The following is a 14,824-nucleotide window of genomic DNA, read 5'->3' as shown; positions in this document are numbered from 1 at the left end:
CCCCCCCCCCCCCTCCCTCCCCCCCCCCAACTCCCCTTCATTACTTACTTGTTTGAAAACAGAACCTTTTTCACATTTCCCAGTACGTCTCCGGCCGGAGTAGTCAAGCAGTCCGTGACCACAAGCTTCAGCTGGTCATCGTAGTCTGTCATCAGCACGGCCATGTTCAGGTACTCGCCCAGTGGGATCTGCACCGGGTTCGTCACCTCGGGGGTGCTGAAGCTGTCGTTACGGTAAACCTCCATGGAGAACTGACCCGGAGCAGAGAAGAAGAGACAAAGTTAAATGTGGCATGACGTGGTGGAATCAGGCGCTCGTCAATTTTTGGGCATGTGGAGCTATTGATATCACCTGAAAGCTTATTCATTTGCCTTGCTTTGAATGAAAACATTATCCATCTAGCTTGAATAGAGGTCAAGATATTTGCGATTGAAGAAGGTGGGGTAGCCTGGTTTCAGTGGTTAAATTAATGAGAAAATGGCAGCCAAAGTTTGGCAACTTCAATAGCTTCTGAGTCCTGGAAAACTGAAAATTACATATTGTGTGCCTTTAAACAAGGGTTTTCAGTAAAAATCAAATGCAAATGTATTTTCATACAAACATAAAAGGTGTTTAGCCAAAAAACAAAATTACGATAAAAGTTGCCAAACTTGTGGAAATATGCCCTTTTCTCCGATTTCATCATTTTGACGAGCCCCTGGTTTAACCACGATGCCTCACAAATAGTAAGGCATTGTTGCTGTGAAATCAGGCGCTCATCAAAATAACGTGATCATGGAAACCGCCATTTTTCTAGCAGTTGGGCACTTTTTTTTTTCAAATTATTATTTTTGTTTTTTGTTTTAACACCTTTTATGTCCATTTAAAACAACATTTCTACGTGACAACTGGGAGTCAAGAGCCCACGGCTCTCGCCCACGCGGTTCAAAACTAAGCTTAAGATAATAAGCCTACAGGATATTGAGCAAAATGTGACGCAGCGTCTAACGTTTATTTTTATCCGCCGCTTATACCCTTTTGGGTGTCGCGGAATGCGACAAACGCAGTGTCTAAAACTTTTTAAAAAGCAGTATAGAATTGTTGTCAACACTTTGCAGTCACCCAGCCAGCAGTACAAAGTACCCCATCTGGTCACCCGGCCATGAGAGCGACTGCAACAGACTTCTCGGGCCTGGCACAGAAAAGCGCCAGGTGACCGGAACGGATTATTTTCACCAGCGCATTACTGCGCCAAGTGACTGCAAAGGGTTAATGTCTGAAAAAAAAAAAAAAACCCAGACAGAATCAGTATTGGCTGAGCCTTGGGAGTCGAGGATTCTAGTGTTACCAAGGTCAAGAGGGGAAGTGGGAGCTAAATAAAATAGCCTGCTGTTAAGGATTAAGAGATGAGACAGGCATGAAATCTCTCTTTTAGGGTAGTTTTAGTAGAGGGTTTACAGCACTCGCAACTGCATAAGGTCATATGAGCGTCAGAAGATTAAAGGTGTTACAAGAGAGTAACAAACATAAAAAAGAAGAAGGGGAGATAAGGACAATAGATGTTTGATAGGAAAGAAGAAGCAAACCACACCAGAGCACCCACCAACCACCCACATTTTTTGACCTTACTATACCTGGAAGCGCCCTATTGCACTCTGGGTGACCGACTCTGTCAAAGGCTGGACCCGTTGAGTCACGGTGTCGTTCCGTGGGTACGAGCAGTCCAATATAATCCTGCAAAGGAAGTTTACATTAGATAAGAAAGACATATGTGAGGAGTGCTGACAAAATGAGTTACTTCTCGGATTTTAGCCCTGATGAAAAAGATACGTCTAATTTATAGGTTGACTTTTTACAATTCATTAGGAGTAAATGATAAAAGGCATGTTAAACTTGAAGAGTATAGCATTACTTAAAGATCTACAAATTTGACCCTTGTATTGATTTTCAGCCAATATCTCCATTCCCTGATTGCGATAAGTAACTCATTTGGTCAGCACGTCTCACATATGTGTCACGACGCAATGGAATCAGGCGCTGGTAAATTTTTGGGCACATTGGTATCATTTAGAACAACGGACAAGAGATTAATATCTTGAAAATAAAAAAAATATTGTAATTTGGGTGAATCAGAAAGTATGGGTGCAGGATGGGAAAAGTGGGGGTGGGTGGGGGGTTTGACTATAAACAGAATTTCTCCCTCTCTCTCTCTCTCTTTCTATCTCTCTCTCTCTCTCTCAAGTAAGTTTTCTTTGTGACTTTCCAATCTCCCTTCCCTATAAATAGAAGGAGATCTTTTACAGTCAAATTACTACAGTCAGACTATACTAAGCCTTTGTGTGTGCCTTTGAAGACAACCTGAAAATTGTCAATGACTTATGTTAAATAGCAGTAGTTCCTGGTATAGTAAGGCTTTCTCGATAATACTAATACTAATAATAACAATAATAATAATAATAAATAGCATTTGAATAGCGCATGTTCCTACTCGACGGCACGCTCTATGAGCGTAACACTCTATTATTACCGCCAGCAGACCATAGAACACTCAAAAACATTCTCAACTTTACGGGAAGCGTACAGTACAAGCAGCTGATTAAGAGCTCAAAGATTAACAAACGGACAAGATCTTTCACTGTCTATAGCCGGGTACCCATTCCCCCCTGGGTGGAGTGAGGAAAATTTGTGTAAAGTGACTTTCAGAAGGACACAACAGTCAGGCTCCTGACAGGATTTGAACCCAGGACCTTATGGTTGCGAGTTTCAGAGCTTAACCATTAAGCCACCACTTCAATTCGGTCAAATATTTCAAGAACTCTCTCTGAGAAATGAGACATTTTTTTGGGGGGGGCAAAATCTGCACATGCACAAAACTGTGTTTAAGTTTCAACAGTGTCATATGCTTCAAAACTAAGGTCTATAAATCATATTGTGTTTCATCCTTCCCACATACAATCTGAAAGTGGACTAAAACTCAATGTTTGGAAAAACTACAAATTATGTGGGATCTCTTAAGACCTTTTCAGACATATTGAGCTCTTAAGCAAAGAAAAGATTAAATAGGTAAGTTAAGACAAAATACGTTTTTTGAATCTCCATACAGATAAATTTGCTGCATATGTCAACACAGACACACACACACAGACACACACACACAACACAACACACATATAGACAGGTACACACACACACACACACACACACACACACACACACACACACACACACACACACTCCCATTCACACACATACACGCTCAATTGATATTTAGCTGTTTTCAGAGGCACATATACTGAGAATTCTGCAATGCTAGCAATATTTGCAGGCATTCAAAATGTACCTTGAAAAACAAGAAAATCAAGCTGAAATAAGTCAGTGGTTTCGACAGTGCTAAATGCTGCTATTGACAAATTGCCAACAAACTATTCAGCTGTTCTAAGCCCAAAAAGTAAAACTTTTTCAGGAGAGAGGGGAAACAAAACAAAACTGCGTCATTATTTAAAAAAATATTTGTACCTACAAAATGTACCTTTCCTTGCTTTTTAACATTTAAAATTAGAGTTAGAATTTCAACAAAACATTTCTCTGGAAACAGATTAAGTAACAGCTACAAGCTTTCATTCACAAAATTTGGGCTCAGTACATCTGAACCATGTCACAAGATCCGCAGGACTTGCCAAAACAATCCTACAAGGAACCGTGCAAGGAAAGAGAAAGAGAGGAAGGCAGAGAAAGAGATGGGAGGACAAAATCACAGAGTTGAGAGGGAAGACGATGGGTGACAATCTGAGGGAAGCAGAGGACAAAGAGAAATGGCGAGAGCTGGTTGTCAGATGCAGTGGTGAGCCCACGGTTGCCCCAACCACGGGATAGAAGAAGAAGAAGAAGAAGAAGAAGAAGAAGAAGAAGAAGAAGAAGACATCTGAAAAGCTGAAGGCAGACTATATTATTACCCGTCTTTTAAGATTGTGGTGGGGGGGGGGATGCAGAAATTTTAATGGGCAGCCTTGAAAAAGAAAGAGCTGGTTGAACAAGAAGAGAACAAAAACGTGACCTCTAGGTAGTGCTTGCTCCCATTTTAAGAAGAGCCTACCTGTAGGTGTTGACTCTGGTGATAAATCCTACCTATAGGTGTTGACTCTGGTGATAAATCCCTCCTGACTTGTGTAGTCATATTTGAGAATGTTGGAGTAACGCACATGGGTAGCATTTCCCTGTGGTGGAGACCAACATTGACATAAACAATTATACGTCTGTGGACCGAGAACAACATACGTGAAGCAGCCTGGTGAAATCAGGTGCTCGTCAAAATAACGAAAACGGAGAAACAGGCATTTTTCTGTTAGTTTGGAAATTTTTAATGAATTTGTAATTTTTTTGTTTAACCTCTTTTAGGTCCATATGAAAACCCATTTCCAGTTAATTTTACTGAAAAACGTTGATTAAGGCACAAAATATGTCATTTTTCTGTTTTCAAGGACTCTTTAGCTACTAGAGTTACCAAACTTTGGTGGCCATTTTCCTGCTAATTTCACCAATGAAACCAGGCTATCTCACTTCCTTCAATTGTAAATATTTTGATTTCTATTCAAGATAAATGGATACTTTTTTTCATTGGAAGCAAAGCAAAGAAAACAGCTTTCAGATAATACCAATAACTACACATGCCCAAAAATTGACGAGCGCCTGCCTCCCCCGCGTCGCGACACATATGTCAGTGGATGTGGCTGTGATTTTTTTTAGGGGGGGTCTTTTAAGAAGATAATACATTTTTCCAGCTCATTGTCTTGGAGATAAGACCAAGACAGCATCATCAGTTCCATGAGAAACACCACAGCTTGCACTAGAAGTAGTTTTCTTCTTGCAAGATGAATGAATCTCTTTTCTCAAAGCTACACATGACTCATACATTTTGTCCCTTAATGGCCTTTGAAGCTTTTCAGAAAAGGAGTATTTGTACTGGAAAAAGAAATCTTTTTTTTAACGACATTTTTTTCTTTCATGGCCATTAACAGCTTTTAGAAAAGACGGCCCGCCTCTTTACAGACCTGCAGAGGGATCATCCAAGCCAAAAGCAGAGACGAGTGGCTAAACAGATGGGCCAAAGCAGAAACAGGAAGATCTCTCTTCGGGTACATGGACAAACCCAACCCCAAAGTCCCTTCGAATTCTTATGTAGAGCTGGTCAGACTTTGATCTTCAGAGCGTGCACAGGACACTTACACACCAACAAGCACATAAATAGAATTAACCCCAAGTGGGAAGCCCATTGCAGACATTGTGACTACCACGAGGAGACCGTTGAACATCTTCTCCTTCACTGCCCAAACCTGGCAGTTCTTCGACACAGGCTCCTACACACACCTACAGACTTACAAAGCCTGCTTTACTCTGGCGTTGACCAGATGACAAGGACCCGTGGTTACTTGAGGGAGGCATTGCGTTGCCAAGAGCGATATGCTCACAGCTAAAGGGATTTGAAAACAACAACAACAACATCCAAGATGGCCACCCATAGTTGAGAAGAAAAGCGCTTGTCTCAAACAGGCAGACCTCTTGGTCAGTGTCATTATAATGTAGAAAAACGCAAGTAAAGGCACAACACACTAGATTGAGACAACATATGTACAAATGTTTTAAACTAGTACAATCACCAAAATGCCAGTGTGGAGAGGCGGATCGAACAGTTGAACACATCCTTCAGCACTGCAAGACACAGGGGCCCTGAGACAGGAAACTTGGCCAACCCCACTGATGCTACAAGAGAAGCTATATGGGCCGACAGATGAACTGAGCAGAACGGCCCAATTTATGACAGATACCAGACTTCAAGTGTGATGTGATCGAGAAGAAGAAGAAGAAGCAAGAAACGGGAAGTGGCCGTTTGTACATGTTACTGTCTTGGCCAGGTGACCATTAGAGCAGGGTAGACTGTATTAGCAGAAGTTAATTATCAGCTCTAACAAGTGGGTGGTTGGCAGGTGCTCTGGTATGGTTTGCTTCTTCCTTCCTATCAAGCATCTATCATCCTTATTTCTCCTTCTTTTTTGTGTTTGTTACTCTCCTGTAACACCTCTAATCCTTATCACCTATATGACCTAATTGTGTTGCAATTTCTATAAAACACTTCATCATCCAGTGCCATATCTGCGACAGACATCAGCGATCATGGTTCTCCATTCATTCCTTTGCTTGGATGATGCTCTCAATAAAGCTACATTTCCCTGATCTTTCCCTATTACCAATTTGTTTAGGTTCCCCAAGTATGTTGTTCTGGGCCAACCCCTGCCTCGCTTGCCCTCCATTTTGCCAGTGAGAGCTAGATGTTCAAGACCCTTATGTCTATTTATGTGTCCCAAAAACTTCATTAGTCGTTTCTTGATTGTTAACATTGAGCGTCCCACGTGGGCTTCATCAAGCTCTACCTCATTTGATTTCCTTTCCTTCCATGATACTCTAAGCAGTCTCCCAAGAAACCACATTTCTGTTGCTTCTATTTTATTTTCACTGTCTTTAGTGATTGTCCAGCATTCACAGCCATATAGAAGGGGTAAAACACTTACTAAAGCAAAAACCTCTAACAAATTTGCAAACACAACTCACAGATAAAATTGTTCCACATTTGTTGACCGGTATGGAAATGGACACCGCCGTGGTGGTTGTGTCTTTGCTGACGTCGGCACACGCGGGATCGGAGAACACCGTTATATGCTTGGCCTCCAGGTCTGGGTCACTTATACGTGAGAAAGTCGCCACCAGAAGACCGTTGGCGCACTGCAAGTCTGGCACCGGAGCTGAGGAAAGTCAACAGTGAGAAATTAATAATAAGAAAAAGAAAATTATAATAGTGATAATGATAATAATAATAATAATAATAATAATAATACCTGTAATAATAATAATAAACAATAACAATAAAATTAAAGATAATAACACTAATAACGATAATAACAACAATGGTAATAGCAATAACAAATATGACAGTCGCACAGTACAAACTCACTGCTTTTGATATTAATGACCAGCCAAACTAGCTGCAAGTGTCGTCATCTCCTGAGTTAGTTCAAAGAGTGGTTTTTGGGTCACTGCTGAACATTCTATTATACTTAATTAAAGCCCTGGATCGATAACAACAACAACTTAATTAAAGCACGAGAACTTTGGTATGGCACGGTAGACGTTTTACCGTACTATCTACATAGTTAGGGCTGTTTGATAAAACGGTTGGCAAGTGCTTGTTGCTGGCTGCTTTATGTAACAAACATAAAAAAGAAGAAGAGGAGATAAGGACGATAGATGTTTGACAGGAAAGAAGAAGCAAACAGCACCAGAGCATCCGCCAACCACCGACATTTTCTGTTTGAGGGTACTTTTCGCAATAGAACATTAAACACTTTTGGCTGCAGAGCACAACCAGGCTCTGCAGAAGAACCACACCTGTACTGGCAATCGTCAGACACTGATAGATGAACTATTTATCGCTACTGTAGTGTGCTGCTTTGGCCAGCATTATTTCCTGACACCCAACACAATGTGATCTGATCATGCAGACGGCAGGGATGCCAAACGATTTTGGAAAAATAAAGGAAAATGAGCGGAGCATTACACCTCACCTAAAACGAACCTTGTAAAATCTTTAAATGAGCAAACAAAAACATTTCTCTCACCATTCCCCTTTCCTTCGCAAGTGTAGGAAAAAAACCGGTAAAAACCGGAAAAAAAGGAGATTTGGCATTCCTGAGACGCAGTTCTTTGACCAATGGGATCTCACTAACCAGCTGTTCAGATGTGCTGAGCCCAACATGTTTCATTTTTAAAAAATTAGTTTTTAAATAATAATAATAATAATAATAATAATAATAATAATTGCATTTATATAGCGCATATCCATGCTCAAGAGCATGCTCTAAGCGCTTTACAATTATTATTACCCCAGCAGACCCTCTGAGAACACTCAGAAACATTCTCGGCTTCCACGGAAGCATAAATCTGTGGTATCAGTTGTATGTGCTCAAGAAATGTTCTGTCGAAATTCAAATTCCAAACGTTGAAAAAGAGTGACAAAATACACATATTTTGCGCACGGTTTTTTAAAGAATGAAACAAATCTTTCTCTTTACTGAAAATTGTTTTAAAAGAATGAACCAAATGTTCCTCTTTACTGAAAAATTCTCTAAAAGAATGAAACAAATTGTTCTCTTTATTGAAAAATTTTGTTTCCTGGGTTTAGAACCAATGAACAGCTTGCTGACGATCTTTTCTTACGTGGCGGAGGCTCGTAGTTGGCAGCCACACACTGCACGCCCGCCAGCTCCCCGTCTGTCTCAAGACAATCCTCCACTCCCCACGCGGCGTGCGGACAGTCTTGCAGCGAGGCCTCCGTCCCAGCACACTGCGTGTTATCCAGGATCACGTCTGGGTTGGCGGGCTGAACTCGATGCTCCGCGGGGATACCCGGTTTTGCTATGTACGTCGTTCTGTTGAGAAAGATGATAAATAACATAATTTTAATTGTGAGGCAGCATGGCAAAATCAGGCGCTCGGCAAAATAATCAAAGTGAAATAACTGGCATTTTTCCGCAGGTTTGTGAATTTTTATCGAATTTTCGATTTTGGACTCAACACCTTTCATGCTAATGAAAAAACACATTTCTGTTTGGATTTTACTGAAAATCTGATTAAAGTCACAAAAAAAGCAAATTTTCAGTTTCCACGGACTCTCAAGCTAAGGAAATAACTCATCTTTGGCAGCCCTTTTCTCGCTAAAGGCACCTCTGAAACTAGGTGACCCCTACCTCCTTCATTCGCAAATATCTTGACTTCTATTCAAGATAAATGGATAGTTTTTTCATCCAAAGCAAGAAAACGAAAAAACTTTAAGATGATACCAATAACTCTACATGCCCAAAAATTGACGAGAGCCTGATTCCACCACGTCGTGACACAATCATAGTTTGTCAGTCATTGTCAGATGTGTCAGTCATTGTCAGATGTGTCAGTCATTGTCAGATGTGTCAGTCATTGTCAGATGGTGATCAACGCAACAGTAGAGCAGGCCTATGATATTTCTTAGAGCAAAACATAAGAAATGAGGTTAGAGGTGACATGTGGCTTCCGCCATGGCTAAGGAGAACAATTCTGACTGAGAAGAGTTGCCCCTTTAAAAAAATCTTTAATTTAAAAGTTTCATTTAACCTGATGGACCCAAGTGCATGCCAGAGTGGTATTATGTTTACTCTTCTGTGCATCAAATACAGATGACATGGTGAAGCGCATTTTTTAAATTTTTTTTTAGAAAGAATTTTACAGCATTTGCAATACAAATATGTCACGTAAAAGCTGAAGACTAGAGGTGTTCCTAGAGAGTGACTTGTGAAGAAAGAAAGGATGAGAGATAAAGATGATAGATGTTCGCTAGGAAAGAAGAAGCAAACTATACGTAACAGAGAACCGGCAAACCACTCACAAGAAGAGTACTAACACATCCTTAGCATTCTAAAGTACACAGAAATGAAATGAGGAAGGAGTCAACTCGGCAACTTACAGAGACCAGTTTGTCATTTAATGCTGCAGTTTCTACATAAAAAGGTACAGAACATGTGTCATATATATCTGTACCCGTGGATTTATGCACCCCGCATAATTTTTTCAAAATTTGATCATTTTTTGTCTAATTTCTGATTATTTTCCTTTATCATTCTTTTTTAAAATTAACAGAATCGTATAATTTCACATTTTTGGGCTCATCTTGCATAATTTCATAATTTTTTTCTAGCGTAAAACGACGGGGACAGATGTATTCTGACAGGCACACAGCAGAGAGGGGCCTGGCAGCTATCAACACATTATGCCTATGTGACTCTAATTTGCCATCAACTAAAGTAAAATCTTTCCCTCTGATAAAACATTCCCTTCAACATTTTCAAACACTGCCAACTTTCTCTTCATAAGTTATCGAGTGCCCTTGAATTGATTTTTTGTACATCTGAAAAGATATTCACTGATGACCAGAAAGTGACAGCTGATGTTAAGATGTACTGCCCTCATATTTTACCTGTGAAGAACTTCATCTTGCCTTTATTGATATTTTTTTCTCACAGTTTTTGAAAAGCACATCTGAGCTTTCAAAATCAATATAATGATAATGATAATGAATAGCATTTATATAGTATATATACCGATTTAACAGCAAGCTCTAGACACTTTACAATCTAAATTATTGCCCCAGCAAAGCCTACAACACTCAGAAACACTTTCTTCTTCCAGGGAAGCACACAGAGCAAGCAGCCCATTATGTTCTCAAACATTAACAAACTGGCAATTTCATCTCTCGAAAATCTTCGAGGTAAAAGTGTTTTTCTTTGATCTTGAACGGTTGTTTCCAATATTTTTCTTATGTTTGAAGACGAGCTGTCCTTAAGATTTTCCCTTACACGATCAAGCTACTTAGCTAGAATCTCATCAATAAAGATACCATGCTGGACTACAGAGCGGATGGTCCTGGTTGGAATTCCCAAAGTGGCAGAGTTTTTATAGAAGGCTCTTCATCAATTTGGCTCGATCCTAATGGAGGTGGATGCTAAATTTGGAGATCGCGTCTCTTAAATGACCTGACAGTGCTGAAAGGGGCATTAACCTCATACAATAGGTCAATAAATCCCACCAAAGCAATTTAATTGTGGGTGGTTGGTGAGGTGTGCTCTGGTATGGTTTGATCCTTCTTTCCTATCAAACATCTATCATCCTTATGTCTCCTCCTTCTTATTTGTGTTTGTTACTCTCTTGTAACACCTCTAATCTTTACCCGCATACATGAGCGAAGCACATAACCACTAATAATAATATTAAATAGCATTTATGCTGCACATTTCGATTTCCTCAAAAAGGCTCAATGCGCATTACATAAAAAAAAGACGTCACATCTTAAAATTAATCGACATGTGTATGTGTACTCATAAAACACAGTATAATGTCTTGCAATGAGCTTGACAATGTGTTCACTAAAAATATAAAATGCAATACAAATTCACCAACGGTTACAATAAAACTGAAACTTGAATAACTACACCACAGACACCTGTAAATCACTTGACTACAGAGGCCTGTAAATAGCAGTGGAGACAATTTCATTCGACTCGACGCAAATCAAAACTTACGGGAAGCACAACTGCGCACAAACAACTTTGGCGGCCATCTCGTTCCAGCCGTCGTCACACACAAACCCCCAGCGGCGAGTGTTCGGGTTCTGGATTTCTACAAAACCTATACCAGGAACACCTTGCTTCCCGACAAGACGGACAGTCGGGTTAGTCGTTTGACCTGTGAACAGACGGAAAAGAACACTATGATAAACGAGGTCATTAAAAAAATATCTTGGAGAATGGAAGTAGTATTAAAAGGTCCAAATAAAGGAACTTATATATTACATCATTATATGTCACAACATGGTGGAATCAGGTGCTGGTCAGCTTTTGAGTATATGGATTATTATGTACCTTTCTTAAGATCAAAACACACTCATCACATCTCAGTTCAAATTTGCGAAAAAATGGCAGCCAAAATTGATGACTTCTAAAGCTAAAGTATCCTTGGAAACTGGGAATTTACATTTTTTGAGCCTTCGATTAAAGTTTTGCTGTAAAATCTAAACAACTGATATATATTTTTTAATGGACACAAATGGTGGTAAGCCAAAAAAATAAAAAAGAAAGGATAAAAATTGCCCAATGAGCAGAAAAATGTTGGTTTCTTTGACTTCAATCTTTAGATAAGCACATGATTTCACTACGATGCATCACTTTCGTAACGTATGATTTTAAATGAACTTTAAATTCTTTTGCCCAGTACAGAAACAGACTCCCCCCAGGGCAGTGTTACTGACTGTAGTGTCTTTAGGTCATTCCCAACGGGGGGACATTTCTTGTTCAAGCACAGTAGAATTGTAAATGGGCTGATTCTTGTCACGCTCATAACTGTGCCTGATCCACAACAGGGAACTGCTGCTTTTTCTTTCCTAATCCTTACTATTGTCATTTTCCGCTACTTCTTTTGTATGTTTGTCACTCTCTTGTGACCTGTTATTTCCGGGGTGCTTTGATAGTCGAAGCAGACCCTGTGCTGTTGAAGCTAGAGAGGAGAGCAGAATAAGTCTGATTCCCTGTAAAGACTTCTCTGTTGGCACTCACTCCTTGGCGCTCATATGACCTTGTGCAGTTGCGAGCGCCGTAAAACCCTCTACTATAATAATATAATAATAATACAGAACCAGAGAGGGACTTACAATTGTCACTGATGACGCTGGCTGCCTGAGTGGTGGTGACCACGGGGCTCGGGGTTCCCCCCCCTGGGCCGATGTTGTCGTTACACTGCAAGCCCACCATGAAGTCCGAGGACCTGGTGCAGTCGCTTTGCTGAGAGGCGAGACACTGGGTCAAGTTGCCTTCGTCTCCTCGACACTCGGTATCATCCATGAGAAAACTTCCCACAAATCCATACCTGCCGTCCAGAATTGCTTGTCCTCCATTCCTTTTAGATAAGATAAGATGAAATAAGATAAGATTAGAAATTTAGATAATAAATATCATATAATATAAGACAAAATAAGATAAGAGAAAGCAAGAGAAGAGAAGAGAAGAGAGAAGAGAAGATACATAATTTAAATATCAAGAAGCTTGCACATTGGTTTGGTGTGTCACCACTCACACGAGCACACACACACACACACACACACACACAGACACACACACACACACACACACAAACTCTCACATACCCTCTCTTCCCCATACATCTACACACATCTGAAGTCGTGGTAGAAATTTTTTTAATTAAAAAAACCTTGGCAGCCCGAGAAACACACTTGAAAAATTCATAGAGGCTCATCAATCATTCAGCTATCATATATAGAGTGACTCCCTTTGGTATTTACTTCAGTGCAGTGCGTCCATTCATTGTTTAATTATGTTTAGTGTGCCTAGCGCCTGGTTGCGTCGGCGACTACAGTCGCCAGCAGTAGTGAGCGCATACTACAGCCTGGAGACTTAAGTTGCCGACGGTACTGTAAGTGTTAATAAGTGAGGAAAATTTGTGTAAAGTGCTTCCCCAAGAATACAATGTCGAGTCCCTGAGGGGATTCAAACCCACCACCTTCAAATCAGTTGCGAGTCCAAAAGGCTAACCATTAGACCATTCGTACTCAACAAAGCACTGGCTTATTCTATGTGTTCTATCCTAGATGAACTTCCCCCATTCCTTTTACCTTCTGTTGTGAGAAAGATGGAACTGAAGCAAAGAGATGGAGCTCATGCATGAGAGTGTGTGTGTGTGTTTGTGTGTGTGTGTGTGTGTGTGTGCGTGTGTGCGTATGTGTGTGAGTGTGTATTAATGTGTGTGTGCATTTATGTGTATGTGTGTCCCTGTGTATGTGAGTAGGTGTAAGTGTGTACACATGCATGCATACATACATGCACACTTTTGTTAGTTTGTAAATAGGTGTAGTGAATGTGAAATCTCCTAAATAGAAGAATCCTATAGTCTAAATGTGGGTGATTGGTGGGTGCACTTTGCTGCCTCTTTCCAATCAAACATATATCGTACACATCTCTCCATTTTTTTAACTTTCTGTATCAGGGAAACATAGTTTTTTTTAGAGCATCCGAGGAAAGAAATGAATGGAGAACCATGATCACCAATGTCTGTCGCAGATCTGGCACTGGATGATGATGATGTATTACTCTCTGGTAACACTTCTAATCTAAGGCACTTAAATGACTTATTGGTGTCGCAAGTACCGTAAAACTCTTACTAAAACTAATACACAACTTACGTGAATCCCAGCATACGGCAAGCCACGATAGCCTCGTTCTGGCCAAACTTGTCATCGCAGACGCCTCCCCACTGGCCCGCATTGTCCACTTGGATCTCGAGTCTCCCGACTTGTCGACTGTTCGGGTCTTGGTCATTAACGATGCGGATATTTGTGACCGTGACACCTGAAGGCAATATATCATGAAAAGAGAAAGTTTATCACCATGGAAAAAACTAGTACAGTTGACTATGGATGGGTTGATGTCACCGAGGGTGAGAGACAAAAAGATCCACTCATCCAAAGTTCAACTTAACCTTTGGGATCTGTAAAGAAGAAAAGGTGCTGGGACCTGAGAAAAAGATCAATTTCACCGAAGATCAACAGAAGTGAGTTAAATGCAAGCCGAGTTGACTGTACATTACACTTGAAAGTTGTACGGTAACTTATTTGTTCACAGTTGTAGTTTTTTTATTTCTTCTGCAGTTAAAAGAATAAGCTTGAGGAAAATCTTAACCCCTTCATGACCTATAATTATAATAATTATGACGTACGCTGTTCGTTATTATTTTTTACACTGCGAATGATCCAACATGACGCTGTGATGTACGGAGTTCGTCATGCCTTGCGGAGCGCGAGGACCATAATGACTAACACCGTTCTTCATGGGTTGTATTCTGAAATACTGCTTCTGTTAGATACATTTTGTCAAACTAATCACAGATTTAAATTCGGGAGTATTTTTCCTTTTACTTTTAGATATAGTTAGTAGTGTTTGCAAATTGGACCTAATTATAGGAAACTGACCACTAAATCTAGCGCTACTCCGTGTCCCTGGTGATCCAAAACTATGCCCGGTGAAGCACAAACTGACCGTGTGTCACAAAGGGGGTTAACATGAATGAAAGTGCCTATAATAAGAACAGAAATTAGAGAGAGAAAGTAAGAGAGAGAAAGAGAAAGTGTGAGAGAGAAAGGTGAACGGGATTTAGATAGAAAGTCTGAGAGAACAGTGATCAGAGCGTGAGTGAGAGAGAGATG

General features: G+C 40.3%; 1 protein-coding gene across 1 annotated transcript in view; it reads right to left on the bottom strand.

The window, feature by feature from the left end:
• The window catches only part of LOC101863350 (deleted in malignant brain tumors 1 protein), a gene marked incomplete in the record, with an annotated part of 20,776 nt that overhangs the window by 4,005 nt on the left and 1,947 nt on the right, over positions 1-14,824 (bottom strand). Inside the window, 8 exon segments of the mRNA XM_005100670.3 lie at positions 49-251; positions 1,614-1,713; positions 4,105-4,193; positions 6,583-6,773; positions 8,245-8,456; positions 11,136-11,298; positions 12,260-12,504; positions 13,805-13,970. Coding sequence (XP_005100727.2) covers positions 49-251; positions 1,614-1,713; positions 4,105-4,193; positions 6,583-6,773; positions 8,245-8,456; positions 11,136-11,298; positions 12,260-12,504; positions 13,805-13,970 — 1,369 coding nt within the window.

The sequence above is a fragment of the Aplysia californica genome, unplaced genomic scaffold (assembly GCF_000002075.1).
Source record: "Aplysia californica isolate F4 #8 unplaced genomic scaffold, AplCal3.0 scaffold00255, whole genome shotgun sequence".
Taxonomy (NCBI): domain Eukaryota; kingdom Metazoa; phylum Mollusca; class Gastropoda; order Aplysiida; family Aplysiidae; genus Aplysia; species Aplysia californica.
The sequence above is the reverse complement of the archived record's forward strand: the minus strand, read 5'-3'. Positions and strand labels throughout refer to the sequence as shown.